The 16,764-nt window shown below is 40.1% G+C and overlaps 1 protein-coding gene across 1 annotated transcript in view; it reads left to right on the forward strand.

Moving 5' to 3' along the window:
• Nucleotides 1-16,764, forward strand: part of gabbr1a (gamma-aminobutyric acid (GABA) B receptor, 1a) — a 442,232-nt gene that overhangs the window by 123,811 nt on the left and 301,657 nt on the right. The window contains exon 7 of the mRNA XM_034174198.1: nucleotides 9,802-9,962. Within this exon, the coding sequence (XP_034030089.1) occupies nucleotides 9,802-9,962 (161 nt within the window). The remainder of the gene's footprint in view (nucleotides 1-9,801; nucleotides 9,963-16,764) is intronic.

Consider the following 16,764-nt stretch of genomic DNA (forward strand, 5'->3'; position numbering starts at 1 on the left):
CATTATTTTTTGATAATTAGCGGATTAGTGAAACTGTGCCCACCACTGTGTACACATCACATGTACATATCAGCATAACAGACGAGGGACATTAGCGGAGTATTAGCTTATTAGTCTCTGTTTTGGTGCATTAGGAGGATTGCAACAATACTGACGGTTTTTGGTATGAATGTTAGCAAGACATCTTAAGAATGCCTAATTGCAGGTACACTGGGCCTATGGATGGGAAGGAGTGATTTGATTTTGGTTTGTATCTGTCAATGATCAAGTTCAGAGATCACTGTCAAACATATGGCCCCAGTTTAATGTATCGGAAACATTTTTTAACATAACAATCATGGAAAGTTTAATTTGATAACAGTGATAAGCTCTGGACATTTATCCTTGACATGAACTGATCTAAAAGCCTATTACACCTTAATTGTACAGTTTTTATCTTGCACCTCAGTGTGCACGACCATTTCCTACTGCAAAATGTTTGAGCTGCAACAAAAACCCCACTGGAAACGGGGTGGACAAATGAGAGAGAAGGGAAGAGTGGAATCTGCAAGGGGCATCAAAAGCAACCATGAAAATCAACTTGCGTCATTCTCTCAAATTTGTTGGCAGGAAATTGTTGGCAAGAGTTATCTAACAGAGGTTTGGTGCTGCACTGATACTTAAAGCATGATAACAAAATGAAGACAGGGAGGCTCTGTTATGTGAAGAGAGAACTTTTCCACACTGAAGTCACCATCAAGCAAAACAGAGTAACAGACATGCCACATCTTGACCTTTCACAATAAAAGCTGTAGACATGCACTGCTGTTAATAATAATAATAATAATAATAATGTAACATTCATTTCTAACCTTATATACGAAGTGTAGTCCAAAAAAAAACAAAATACAGTAAAATTGCAACTTGAACCCTTAACTTTCATCACTTATTACCAGGATAGTGTCCAAACTGGCAGCATTGTTAAAACTAGGCAATAGTACTTGTGACTGTGAAGACAGCAATGGCTGTGGCAATGTGTCATTTGACCCCAGTGACCTTGACCTTCACCCATCTGATTGACCTCTGGCTGACCTTGGCACTGCATTTCTTGAATCAGCTGAAGTGTGAGCTACATTTGGTCCAAATCAGGTTGAAAATCAAAGTTCTTTGACCTCGACCATTGCGAACATTCATTTTTAATGGCAGTTTCTGGGCCACCTTTCAGTGACATACAAAATTTGGCAGAAAGCAGCTAAAGGACCTGGGAGGAATAGGCCAACAAACCGAGAGACGGACATCACTTTGACCCCAGTGAGTGATATTTTCCAAATTTGACTTTGCCCAGGCAGTTCCAGAACCCACCTATGTGTGTGCCAGCTTTGGGTGAAAAACCTAAATTTTATCATTGAGCCATGTGATCTTGACACCCAGTAATTGACCTTTGACCTTGTCTGGGTAACTACAGAACCAAGTTCCATGTGTGCTATGTTTGGTGCAAATCAGAATGATAAATGGCAGTTTTGACCTTTGACCCACCCATTGGCCTTTGGCCAGTTTGATGTTACGTGGGCAATTCCAGAGCCCAGAATTTTGACCTTTGATCCCAATAACCTTGACCTTTGCCAAAACAAACCCTTTAAGGGCAATTTGGAGATTGACTGTCATCAACATATCAACTTTGATCAAAATGGAGGACCTGGGAGGAGTAGGGGAACAAATTGACAGATGCACAAAAAATATTGACCTTTGACTGCAGGGACGTTGATCTTTGCAAAAACAAACGAGCAATTGTGGGATCAGCCAACATGCAAAAACAGTAAGTCTGTTGGAATTAGTCAGTGCACCTTGGAGGAGCAGTGGAACAAACAAACATTTGGACTAACATTATTATAATAATAAAATTTATTCAACCAGGTAGAAGCCTGTTGAGATCTAAAGCTCTTTTCCAAGGGTGACCTGGCCAAGAAAGGCAGTAGCACGTCATAATGGACAGATTAACATCATCATGAGAACATTAATAACAAATAAAATACAAAAAAATACAATCATCATGGTCATAGTAAATTGTAACATGTATAGTCTGGTACAGATTAGAATTTAGTAACACAGGGATTGTGCGAAAGAATTCCATTTGCAATCTTTTAAAATAGAGCGGAATGTGTTCAAAGACATCAACCCAAATAGTTTCAAATAGGATTGAGAACAATCCAATCAGAGGGCGAAGAAAAACTAAAAGCTTTCTTTCCCACTTCAGTGCGGACATGAGGTACACGGAAACATAACTTGTGATTTGAGCACAGAGCATAATGGCATTCAGATCTCTGAAGTAAACTGGATAAATGGTCAGAACCAGTCCAATAAGAGTCTTGTAAACCACAGTCAAACAACGTGTATATCGCTTAACAGTCAAAGAGGGCATGCCAGCTTTGGCATACAACTCACAGTGGTGGGGTGAGATGGCTACAACCAGTGATGAATCTCAAGGCACAATGATACAGTGGGGTCAAGGACTGTAGACAACTGGATGAAGCACACATATACACAACATCGCCATAGTCCAACAAAAGAAGGAAGGTAGCAGTGATCAGGAGCTTCCAAGCACTTCAGGAATAGAATAGAATTCCATGGAATTCCAGTAGGGGGTGGTGAATCATCTTTATATTAAAAGAAGAAGAAGAAAAGTGATGTCTATACAAGACGTCCTTGTTTTGGAAAACGATTTCCGGAAATAATTTAATTCCTTATCGTGGAAATTACTTGTGAATAAACGCAGAGTTTTTAAAGACATCCCTCATGTTTGTCAGCTCTGGCTCAGGCTGAGCCATAGGACACTGCCAATTTGTCCACAAGAACAAAAATGTACTTATTTTAAAAGCTGAAAGTCCTTTCTGCAATTATTTTATTAGTATCACAGCACTATTTATTCATGATCAGCATTCACCACAGCCATCCTTCCTCTCTTCAGCAGTCTGCATGTGACAAAAATAAATCCCCTTAAAGATCAACCACAGCAACAAAAAAAAGTATGTTAAATAACATTGTTAACAACAACATAATTCATTATGAAAGGCTGAGGTTACAGAGGTGGGGCTATGACATCTTTCAAAAAGGTTTCATATTGCTTGTCCACACGAAGATGTGAAGGTGGCGTTTTCAGATTTATCCCCTCTGGGACCCGTTTTCAAAAAGTACCATTTTTCAGCGACCAAAATACAGTTCCGTGTGGATGAAATACAACCCCAGTTCCAATGAAGTTGGGACATTGTGTAAAATGTAAATAAAAACAGAATACAATGTTTTAAAATCCTATTCAACCTATATTCAATTGAATACACTACAAAGACAAGATATTGAATGTTCAAACTGATAAACTTGATTGTTTTTGTGCAAATATTTGCTCATGTTGAAATGGATGCCTGCAACATGTGTCAAAAAAGCTGGGACAGTGGTATGTTTACCATTGTGTTACATCACCTTTCCTTCTAACAACACTCATTAAGCGTTTGTGAACTGAGGACACTAATTGTTGAAGCTTTGTAGGTGGAATTCTTTCCAATTCTTGCTTGATGTACGACTTCAGTTGTTCTGCAGTCCGAGGTCTCCGTTGTCATATGTTTGCTTTATAATGTGCCATACATTTTCAGTGGGCAATAAGTCTGGACTGCAGGCAGGCCAGTCTAGTACCAGTACTCTTACTACGAAGCCACGGTGTTGTAACGTGCAGAATGTGGATTGGCATTGTCTTGCTGAAAAAAGCAGGGACGTCCCTGAAAAAGACATTGCTTTGGATGGCAGCATGTGTTGCTCAAAAACCTGGATGTACCCTTCAGCATTGACGGTGCCATGACAGATGTATAAGATGCCCATGTCATGGGCACTAACACACCCCATACCAGCACAGATGCTGGCTTTTGAACTTTGCGCTGGTAACAATCTGGATGGTCCTTTTCCTCTTTTGTCCAGAGGACACAGTGTCCATGATTTTCAGAAACAATTTGAAATGTGGACTCATCAGACCACAGCACTTTTCCACTTTGCATCTGTCCATTTCAAATGAGCTCGGGCCCAGAGAAGGCGGCAGCGTTTCTGGATGTTGTTGATGTATGGCTTTCGCTTTGCATAATAGAGTTTTAACTTGTAGATGCACTTGTAGACGTAGCGACGAACTGTGTTAACTGACAATGGTTTTCTGAAGTGTTCCTGAGCTCACACAGTAAGATCCTTTATACAATGATGTTGGTTTTTAATGCAGTGCCGCCTGAAGGATCGAAGGTCACGGGCATTCATTGTTGGTTTTTGGCCTTGCCGCTTACATGTAGAAAGTTCTCCAGATTCTCTGAATCTTCTGATTATATTATGCACTGTAGATGATGGAATCCCTAAATTCCTTGCAATTGAACGTGGGTAAACATTGTTCTTAAACTGTTGGACTATTTTTTCACACAGTTGTTCACAAAGTGGTGATCCTCGCCCCATCTTTGCTTATGAATGGCTGAGCCTTTTGGGGATGCTCCTTTTATACCCAGTCATGACACTCACCTGTTTCCATAGGTGTTCTTTAAGCATTCATCAACTTTCCCAGTCTTTTGTTGCCCCATCCCAACTTTTTGAGATGTGTTACAGGCATCCATTTCAAAATGAGAAAATATTTGCACAAAAACAATAAAGTTTATCAGTTTGAACATTAAATATCTTGTCTTTGTGGTGTAATCAATTGAATATAGGTTAAAGAGGATTTGCTAATCTTTGTATTCTGTTTTTATTTACATTATACACAATGTCCCAACTTCATTAGAATTGGGGTTGTACCTACATGATAGAAAACTTTTGCAGATATGCCTGAACCTGTGGTTGTGTGTACGCCTTAAACTTTAAACATACAGCCACAAATGACTTAGACTTAGCTACAAATGATTTCGACATGCAGTTGGCTTTGTCAGTTGATAAGCGTTCCCGGAGCGGGCACGCTAACGCTTCCATAAGATATCTTGAAAATCATTTCAGAGGTGTTACCTGGTTCCAAAAACAACATTGTTAGCTTTAGAAGTGTTTATTTGTTGCTGAGTTTGACAAAATGAGAAACATGTTATATTTATCCAGAAATAAGCTGTTTTGGAATGTTTTCCATCATCTTGATTTATTTTGTTTGAGCATGCAACCAGCTGATGTCACACTGTCTTTTTTTAGTCCAATTGGTCATCACCGTGTTGCATCTTTCAGTATTTCCATAAAACAGACTTCATGTATGTTTTAGCCCCGCCTAGCTGGTGGCAGAGCGACCGTTGTCATTTGCCGCTGCAAAATGCCCACTATGATTGAAAATGAATGGCAAGTGGTTGTTTTGCCTCTGTCGCTTGCAGCTAATCTCACTGTGTCCTAGACCCAGCTTCCCCCAAGCTTTTGCACTGCCATCAGCATCAGTGTTTCACTTTACATTTGAATGATTACACCAAGATTATGCTTTCGTGTTTTTGAGCCTGAAATTTCACATAACTAGAACTAAAAGCTAGATCGACATTTGTGTGCAGAATGGCGGACAAACAGAAATTTGTTGCAATTATGCTGCTTCATGAAATGGATGGAGGATGAACTAAGGGTGGTACTGATGGCTGTAACCATTCAAAAGTGTAAGAAGTGTTGGTGGTTCGATCCAGTCAATGCTGGAACAAAGAAATGTAGCAGGATCAATTAACTTTCTTCCACATGCTGAGCACATGAATAGTTTACTAATACTATAGTACTGATAAACAGGCATGTTGACCTTTAGCTTCCATGTGATGCGGATGGTGTCACAGGACAGAAAACGCATGTGGAGATTATAATTGCGGGTGTGTCAGTTGCATCAGGTGCTGTCTTTGAAGCTGACAAAAGTTTGTTGGAAACATGTATGCTGATGTTAACACAAAAGCTCAATGGAAACAGGGCCTTAACTGGCCCCCACTGAGCCAGTCTGACACCCCTCAGCGTGAGCCTTTTCACTTATATGAAGTTTGTATGTAGCCACACACATGTATATATTTGTACTATCAACTTCCTGTTTTTGCAGCATTCATCCTTGACACAAAATACATAAGCATACCAAACAGAAAATGTCAGCTCCACACACACACGCAGAGCCCACTTGGCTCTGTGTGTATACGTATATACAACCCCTGGCAAAAATTATGGAATCACCAGCCTCTGAGGATGTTCAGTCAGTTGTTTAATTTTGTAGAAAAAAAGCAGATCACAGACATGACACAAAACTAAAGTCATTTCAAATGGCAACTTTCTGGCTTTAAGAAACACTATAAGAAATCAAGAAAAAAGATTGTGGCAGTCAGTAACGGTTACTTTTTTAGACCAAGCAGAGGAAAAAAATATGGAATCACTCAATTCTGAGGAAAAAATTATGGAATCACCCTGTAAATTTTCATCCCCAAAACTAACACCTGCATCATATCAGATCTGCTCGTTAGTCCTGCATCTAAAAAGGAGGTGAACACACCTTGGAGAGCTGTTGCAACCAAGTGGACTGACATGAATCATGGCTCCAACACGAGAGATGTCAATTGAAACAAAGGAGAGGATTATCAAACTCTTAAAAGAGAGTAAATCATCACGCAATGTTGCAAAAGATGTTGGTTGTTCACAGTCAGCTGTGTCTAAACTCTGGACCAAATACAAACACATGGGAAGGTTGTTAAAGGCAAACATACTGGTAGACCAAGGAAGACAAAGCGTCAAGACAGAAAACTTAAAGCAATATGTCTCAAAAATTGAAAAATGTACAACAAAACAAATGAGGAACGAATGGGAGGAAACTGGAGTCAACGTCTGTGACCGAACTGTAAGAAACCGCCTAAAGGAAATGGGATTTACATACAGAAAAGCTAAGCGAAAGGCATCAATAACACCTAAACAGAAAAAAACAAGGTTACAATGGGCTAAGGAAAAGCAATTGTGGACTGTGGATGACTGGATGAAAGTCATATTCAGTGATGAATCTCGAATCTGCATTGGGCAAGGTGATGATGCTGGAACTTTTGTTTGGTGCCTTTCCAATGAGATTTATAAAGATGACTGCCTGAAGAGAACATGTAAATTTCCACAGTTGATGATATGGGGCTGCATGTCAGGTAAAGGCACTGGGGAGATGGCTGTCATTACATCATCAATAAATGCACAAGTTTATGTTGATATTTTGGACAATTGAAAGGATGTTTGGGGATGATGAAATCATTTTTCAAGATGATAACGCATCTTGCCATAGAGCAAAAACTGCAAAAACATTCCTTGCAAAAATACACATAGGGTCAATGTCAATGAGCAGATCTGATTTGATGCAGGTGTTAATTTGGGGGATGAAAATTTACAGGGTGATTCCATAATTTTTTCCTCAGAATTGAGTGATTCCATATTTTTGTCCTCTGCTTGGTCTAAAAAGTAACCGTTACTGACTGCCACAATCTTTTTTTCTTGATTTCTTATAGTGTTTCTTAAAGCCAGAAAGTTGCCATTTGAAATGACTTTAGTTTTGTGTCATGTCTGTGATCTGCTTTTTTTCTACAAAATTAAACAACTGAATGAACATCCTCTGAGGCCGGTGATTCCATAATTTTTGCCAGGGGTTGTATATATATGGTGTCCCCCAAAAAAATACAACACTCGGTTTGACCCTTAAATGCTACAAACTTAATCACTTACGAGGTCTGTTAGAAAAGTATCGGACCTTTTTATTTTTTGCAAAACCCTGATGGATTTGAATCACGTGTGTTTGCACGAGCAAACCTTGAACCTTCGTGTGCATGCATGAACTTTTTCACGCCTGTCGATTGTGTCATTTGCTGGTAAGCAGCCTTTGTGTGAGGTGTGTGTCGTGCGCTTGGCGGATTTTCATTGCAAGGAAAAAGACGGAACAACTGGAGCAGCGCCGCATCAAATTTTGCCAGAAACTGGGCGACAGCCAGGTGGAAACCATTCGGATGATTCAGACGGCTTTCGGTGACTTTTCAGTCGTGTGACTATCCGACAAATTGTGGAAGAGGTGGGCATGTCACAACATGTCCTGTGAGACTTCAACACGAAGGCGCTTTTGCTCCACCGTCAGCAGCAGCATGAATTTCACCACCACTCTTTTCATGGCCAAATCTTCTGTCACAGTGGAATGTGCCGAAAAAGTGCTGATGTCCACCTCTTCCACAATTTCTCGGATAGTCACACGACGGTCCCGCATCACCACAGCATTCACTTTGGAATGATCTGGTCATTTCAGCATGTTGATGGCCGACCGGAGCGCAGCGCGCTCTCCACCGTTGTGCGGACGTCTTTAAACCGGTTGTACCGCTCCTTAATCTGTGTGATGCCCATAGCATCGTCACCGAAAGCCGTCTGACTTTTCCGAATGGTTTCCACCTGGCTGTCGCCCAGTTTCTGTCAAAATTTGATGTAGCGCTGCTCCAGTCGTTCTGTCTTTTTCCTTGCAATGAAAATCCGCCGAGCGCACTACACGTCCTCACACAAAGGCTGCTTACCAGCAAATGACGCAATCGACAGGCGTGAAAAAATTCATGCATGCACACGAAGGTTCAAGGTTGGCTGATGCAAGCACACGTGATTCAAATCCATCAGGTTTTTGTAAAAATAAAAAAGGTTGTATGTTTCTTTTTTACTCGCAGAGACCCTGAAGTTTATGTTGATGCCAAGCAAGACTCAGGAAAATGCCAAGATTAAACATACTACAGCAAACAATAATTATTGAGTTTTGGCACCAGACCAAGTGTGTCAAACAGGTGCAGTGACTTTATGCTAGACTGACAAAATGCAGGGCCAATATTGACATTGGTATGAAAAACTACAACCTTTCAGCTTTCTATCCAGCCATAAATTTATTTCCTAGACATATGCTTTGACATTTTCTTTGCTGATAAAATGTTGCATATTTTTTGGGACACCCGATATATATATATGTATGTATGTTTTGGTACATTGATTATGGGAAAGTAAGCTTTAAACGCAGAAGCAGAAGAAAAATGTAATAAAACCAGGCTTTGTGAAGACTATTTTTTCCTCTTTTGCTTAATCTCAACGTGTAACACATTAAACAGTCATTGAGATCTCTTTCCCTCACAGTCCCTCTATCCTTCCCTCCCTCTTTCCCCCCTCCCTCTCTCTTCCCTCTTTCTCCCTCTCCCTTCCCTCTTTCTCCCTCTCCCTTCCCTCTCTCTTTCCTCCTCCCTCTCTCTCTCTCACGCACTCGTGCAGCCGGTGCTGCAGTGGATCAGACGCAGCGCTTCGCCGCGCTCACATCGCTTCATGTGTCGGAGTTGTGCGTGTGTGCGTTTTTTGAGGAGGTGCAGCTCCTTCCTCCCTCTCGTCGGGAGCAGCTCGTCTCTCCGCTCGCCTTGTCGACGCGGCGCGTCTCTCCTTTATTGTTTCTCTCCATCGTTCGAGTCGAATTTCCATAAATGCGTGGAAGCGCAAAGCTCGGTTATCTCGGTTTAATCCGGGCGCAGGAATGAGTTGGACCGCGGGTCGTGCGATGTCGGAACTTCACGCGCAAAGGAGAGGCTGATATCGGAGTGTTGGTAATGAAGCGCGCGTTATGCGCATTTACGCGCCGATTCGTTGAATTGATGCGCTGAGACAGTTCGCTGGCAGTCCGTTGAAGATTAAGCAGTAACACCCCCCCCCCCCCCCCCCCCCCCCCGCTGGACCGGACTTTCTCGGCTTGGTTCGGCTCACCTTGAACCATGCCGCCGGCAGCTCGGACAGCTCGCGGACACGCGACGCTCCTCCGTGCATGTCTGATCATCCTTCTCCTCTGTCCACGGCCGTCCGCAGGCAAGAAGAAGCTGTACATCGGAGCTCTGTTCCCCATGAGCGGAGGCTGGCCCGGCGGACAGGCGTGCTTGCCGTCCGCTCAGATGGCTCTGGACCTGGTGAACAACAGGAGCGACATCCTGCCCGACTACGAGCTGGAGCTGATCTACTACGACAGCATGGTGAGTGCATGTGGAGGAGAGAGAGCCACAGGAGGTGCCATGTGGTGTCAATCAGCATAATGATCTGCCTGTCACATTTCTACGGGGACTCATTGTGTTTCAGGTGCGCTGCTTGTCCATGCTCCATCACTGCTACGCCTCATCTGCATGGCTCTCAGCTTTCTGCTCCCGCAATCACGTCTCTCCATCACTGTTTCCATTTTCCTCCGCGAGCTTTCTGAACTCACACTGAATCAATCCATTCACAGGCTCCGTGGTACTTTCGGTGTCAGGCTTATTATTATTAATAGACATTTGGCACACCACTCATCAGTTTTAGAGGTGTTTCAAATCCAGTTTTAAACATTCTAAAAGTCATTTAAACCGTTGTCATTGTCCAGTTTAAAATCAGTTCACACCAGAAGTTTGTATTTAAATTCATTTTTAAAATTTTGTATAACGCAAACCAGTACAGAATATAAAATCATTTTGTTTAAATTAGTTTCCACCAAGTTATACAAGTATATGATTAAAATTGTTTTAGATTCAGTTTAAATCTTTGCAACAGCATCTATTTCTGAAGAAATGTTTAAACCAGTTAAAACAAGATTATTTGTGTTTAAATTAATTTGAAATGCACCTATTGATTTCGAGCTGTTCAAACTGTTCAGATGGTAAAAGCATCTGTTTAAAACCAGATTCTATTTATATTGGATTAAAACCATTTAAATCCACTTTTAAACCTCCTAAAATGATTTAAACCCGTATTGACCTAGTATATATTCTCTATACTATTGTTTAAAACCACCAGGCAGTTTGACTTATAAAATTCAGTGTAAAATTTTGTGTAATTGGTGTAGAGCTGCAAACCCTTTCCGAATGTAAGAACATCTGTTTAACCCCTCATCAGTACACATTTTAAATTGTTTATATGCCATTTCAAATACAAAAAATACAAAAAATAAAGAAATAAAACTGGCAATAAAACTGATTATTTGCAAGACATTATACCAAAGTGTTCCATTACTTATGCAACCCATCATCTTGGCGTATATATTAATTAATTATTAATTTATATTAATTAATTAATATCAAGTTGTAGAGATTTGCTTTCAATCTGAGTTTAAGGAAGATAATTTTAGATTTATTTATTTATTTTTTGGATTTCCTTGTATTTGAAATGGCATAAACAAATTAAAATGTGTGAAATACCAAGTGTTCCAATACTTCTGGAGGTCACTGCAGGGTCACTATGCAACTATTTTGACAAATGACAGTTGAGTATCTGGCAAATAAATCAGATTTAATTTTGAAAGAACTTTGAAAATTTATTTCTCTTTCCCAAACATGATTTATAAATTAAAAAAATTCTGTACCTCCCCTACTCCCTGCAGTTGCTTTGATGCAACATCCTGAATGAAAACTGCTCCACCAGTGCAGTAGTTATGAAAAATTGACACAAAGCTCAAAGTTTTGGCTCCATAGTCTGATCAGGTGCCATTATTTCAAACTGGGATCCAAACAGACTCCATTAGAAAAATGATAACAGGGCCAACAGTAATTAATCAAATAGGATCTAAATAAGTGAAACTGAAGACAGCTATATAACTGACAATTCCATAGCATTTCAGATGAATAAGTATAATGGTTCAGAACATATATCAAAAAATATACCTGTAGGGTCTGCTTGGACCCCCACATGTACTGATTATGGTTAAAGCATTTTCCATTGTTTTAATCAAATTTAAATCATGCAAACACTTTAAACTATTTTAATCTTAGTATAGAGTTGGTTAAAACCTGTCAATAACCAGATTATTTCAATTTAAAATCAATTTTAAAAGTTTGTTTTTTCAAATATTTTTGATGAGGAACACCTTAAACGTTAGTTGGATGTAGGTGTTCTGCAGTTTGAAATCAGTCTAAAATGATTTACCTGAAATAATGGAGAAAATTGTATTTCAATAGCTTGAAAAAGTCAATGTGGGTGTTTGTTCTTCATAAATGATTTTAATGATTCACCAGTATGTATTTTGGGTCATCAACTTAACAGCTAATTGACATACTGATTAACCTAATAAATATTTCACTGCTAACAAAAAATTGATGTCAATATTGTAAACTGTATGTTGCAGATTATAATCCTTTAATCAGTATAGCAGGGATGGATGGGAGTCAGTTTTTGAAATGGATACCATTTTTCTAAAATTACATATATCACTTAGTGATGATCATGCAATTAATCAATTAGTTGAATGACAGAAATGCAACACCAACTATTTTGATAATGGATTAATAATTTGTCATTAACTTATATATTTAATGTACCAAACAGCTTCTGTTTTCATCTTGTCAGATATGATGCATTTATGTTTTTCTTGGTTTATAAGCAAATATTAAATTAATATTTTGACTAGTGGTGCTTAGAGAGAGCAGTTCGTGCCGTTAGGCTATGGGAATTGAATTTAATTTTTTTAATTGAATTGATTTGGATTTATTAGACACCCATAGCAACAAAATTTCACTCATATACAACACAAAACTCAAAGTAGTCAAATAAAAAGACAGTAAGGAAAAAAATAAACATGTACATGGTGCCTAAAGGCGTAGGCAGAAGCAAAGCTTATAACACCTACACCCCTCTATGAAATCAAATCAAACCAGGCATATGTGCCTGCCCATAAACGTTTATTTCTAAACAAAATCTGAACAACAGCAGCTCATAATTACAATTAAAAGAAACAAATATTTCCCAACAGCTCCCAGTACAGCTTGTTACCATCTACTATTTCAATAGAAAAGGTTCAAGTATAACACCTTCATACAACACAACTCAACCACTTGCCTCTAATACATATTTGGAGAATACCATTTCTTTGTTTACATATTTGAACTGGTTGATATCTGGACATCACTTGAGTTTCTCAGGGAGATTATTCAATTTTTTAGGACCACAAATGGAGACACAGAAGTATTTCCTGGTTGTCCTAGTGCCAGCAATTTAAAAATGATACAGACCCCTTAAATTATGAGTATATATTCCTTCTCTTTGTGTAAAATATTCTTGAATTCTAACTGGTAATTGCTCATTTTTCACTTTATACATCAATTGAACAGTCTTGAATGAAAAGGCTAAATAATGGTTGCACTGTAGTTTTATAGTTATTGCCCCAGACTTCAGCACAGAACATCAAGTAAGGTGCAATCAATGTGCAATACAGCATGTGTAGTGATTGAATATGAGCTTTCCAGTTAATTCTATCATCAATAATCACACTTAACAACTTATTCTCTTTGACACATGCTATGTTTACCCCAAGTATATTTAAACCTTGATTGACAGTTTCTTTATTCTCTAAATTTTGGTAGACTAAATGATTGATTTTTTTTTTTTATTATAAATCAACACATTAGGTAATCAATGAAAGCAATGAGTAGTTGGAGACCCAAATAAAATAACTGAAGTAATTTCATTTTGAATCAGCACAGGTACCGCTCTTACAGCACAAATTCTGCATAATGAAGAAGGTTTGCCACAATGGCCCGATTGGTATACCTTAAATGACCCCCCCCCCCCCCCACCATCACCATCATCAATCATTAATCATGGTGGTATTTTAAAATGTCGACATTATAAATCACTACAAATCCAATATCCACACCCTGCTGGTTTCCGTCTTCCCACTGCTCTGTTGCACACCTGCTGCTCAGGCTTTAAAAGACACTCATTAATCAAGAAGTTCATTGTTACTCTTAGTAAATCATTTTTCTGTTTGGTTCTTGTTGCTGTCTGAATTCTGAATGTTGACCCTCAATAGGAGTGGCTTCATCCATCAAGGGATGAATGGAGACAATTAATGGATGTCCTCTGTGTCTCTCCCCTGGAGGGTTGTTATTAATGACGTTGCAGGATGGATGTCTGGAGAGGAGCCGGGGCACCAAACGGTTAACTGTTCTGGGTCTGGTTAGAGATTGCTATGAGCCTTATTCTGATTGGTGGTGCCAGGCTCTGCATTGGAATCCTGTTTAACAGAATGGGGGGGGGGGGGGGGGTGAGTTGGCATGGCAACACAGTTACTCTTGAAGCAAACCATAGAAACAAATAAGGTTTCAGTGCTGTTAAAATATGTGTGCAAATTCATACAATAGCTGTATGCACAGGCCAGCCGTACCCGCGAGTGCTCGTTCACGTTGTGTTTGGCGCACACTTTGGGTTTTGTGATCAAATGTTAAAAAGAACAAACATGTTTGTACACACGCAGGCGTGTGTGTGTGTGTGTGTGTGTGTGTGTGTGTATGCATCCTCTGATTACAGGCACAATGAAGTGGGCAGCTGCAGCGCATGTATTCCATAACTATAAAGATAAAGCATTTTCACAAACAGATTTTATAGAGCTTGGAAAAGCTCGTGCCTAGAGCTTGAGGAATGGTTGGCACCTTTGACTCGGGAAACATATCCTTTGAATAGACAGGCTCAAAGACGCTGGTGTGACATTGTCTGAGTAAAGGCAGCTAATTCCTTGAATTAAGTCAAGGGGCGGATTTTCATATTTTCCTTTTGGTACGCTGTGTTTGGAATGAGGTGTTTGCTTTGTGATTATGCTCATTTTTCACCTGGCTGGAATTGTAATGAAAATCTTAGCCTTGTAGAGGCAGAAAAGCAATTATAAGAAAAGGGATTAATGAGAAATTATATTTACTTCAAGCTGTTATTACACAATCCACATTGTTATTGAGCAGTCTGACTTTGTCTGACTGTGAGATTAAGACAAGGATACAGCCGCCCCACTGTTTGCTTGCATCTCAAGATCAAATGCAATTATGCAGCAGACGCTCTTGATAGGAATTTGTTGATAAGGTGAACTTTTATTGCGTCCTTATAGTCTAGCAACAATTCTGCATAAAAGCGACGCATTAAAGTGTGACTCAGTTTTGGCAAACAGGTGCCTGAGCGCGTGCGTGCACACACACACACACACACACACACACACTCACACACACACACACACATATGGCTGTTAAGAGTGTGGCGTATCAAGAGATGTCCTCAGCTTGTTCAACATCATACAATATTCATGAGGCTCAACACTTAATCCCAGTCTGTCCTTTTAATGGATGCAGATACCCTGTGGTAGCAGAACAGCTTGTTTCCCTGGCTATTCTGGCGACAGCATCAGACTATTTACAGCTTTCTGAGATCTGCGTTCACAGAGACAGACACACACACACACACACACACACACGGCACAGGCCGTTGCCATGGATATATCAAAGCCAAGCCTGCAAACTTTGATCAATTATTAACAGTGATGGAGTGAGACGGTGGAGATACATAGAGCTCCTGAAACAAGGTGCTTCCCTCGCTTCCATTCTTATTTTAATTGGCAGCTGTGACACAATTACCACCCACTGTGGCGTATTTGGTTTTCATCATCACTTTAACTTTAGTTAAGGATTTTTCTTCGGCAATGTTTGATTGATTGGAAAAGCTTCACGGCATGTTAGCAATCAACACTGATATTGGCTTGGGGTATTTCAGCACCAAGGACAGTGTCAGGACCAGTGGGGTTACATTTGTGTGTGTGTGTGAGAGTATGTGCATGTATGTGGGTGCATTACTTGCACTACGTGTGTGTGTGTGTGTGTGTGTCTGTGTATGTGTGTGCGCCTGTGGTTCAACTGCCATCAATCCAGACACCCTCATGAGACAGTTGTGGGGTGGCGGTGGGGTGGAGGTCCAGAAATGAAATTGGAAATACAGTGACGACCCCAGAGGATTGTAGGAGGCAAGCCCCCAGCGATAGAAGAAATACCTCAGGCTTTATTTCATACCTGCCAGCAGCACTGCTTTCTCAGTTTTTTTCCTTCTTCGGGCAGAGTGTGTGGGAGTTTTATTTGGAGCTCATTCTGCACCGTCTACCCATTGTTATAGCAGTTTAAATTAACCTTTAATGATTGGGCGGTTCAGCTTTGGAGTCTGAGGCTTGAGAAACAGTAACATAGAGAACTGATGCTTGGGTGTTATTTTTGGGTGCTCTTAAATTTAAGGCATAAATTAAAAATGTTTAAAGTGCTGTGGTGTAATGTTGGATGATTGAGGTATAGTTCCATAAAATAAGATATAAAAGGGTGGATCCTCTGATTGTATATTTGATTTTATCCAATTTTATAAAAAAAACATGGTTTCTTTTAACCATTGAGAGATAGAGGGACAATTCGCTGATTTCAGTGTAACAAAATAGTCCATCTTGCTATCAATGACGCAAACACTACATTATCATTCTGTATGGAGGTTAATGGAACTGAACTATCAGGGATCCTAAATACGAGGTCTATTAGAAAAGTATCCGACCTTATTATTTTTTTCAAAAACCATATGGATTTGAATTACGTGTGATTGCGTCAGACAAGCTTGAACTCTCGTGCGCATGCGTGAGTTTTTCCACGCCTGTCGGTTGCGTCATTCGCTTGTGAGCAGGCTTTGAGTGAGGAGTGGTCCACCCCCTTGGTGGATTTTCATTGTCAGGAAATGGCGGAATGATTTGGGCTTTTTTTCCCCATCAGAATTTTTTCAGAAACTGTTAGAGACTGGCATCTGGAAACCATTAGAAAAATTTATCTGGCTTTCGGTGAAAATTTTACGGGCTTCACAGAGAATAAGTACTGTTACTACAGCTTTAACGGTGGCTTTAAGGACGGCTTTAAGGACGCTCAACGCGTCACGCTCCGTGCCGCCATCGAGAGTCACAAACCACCGGATCATTTCTAAAACGGATGGCTCTGTGGAGCCGGGACCGTCGTGTGCACTTTCTCTGGTTATCAC

This window comes from Thalassophryne amazonica, chromosome 7 (assembly GCF_902500255.1).
Source record: "Thalassophryne amazonica chromosome 7, fThaAma1.1, whole genome shotgun sequence".
In the NCBI taxonomy this organism is placed as follows: domain Eukaryota; kingdom Metazoa; phylum Chordata; class Actinopteri; order Batrachoidiformes; family Batrachoididae; genus Thalassophryne; species Thalassophryne amazonica.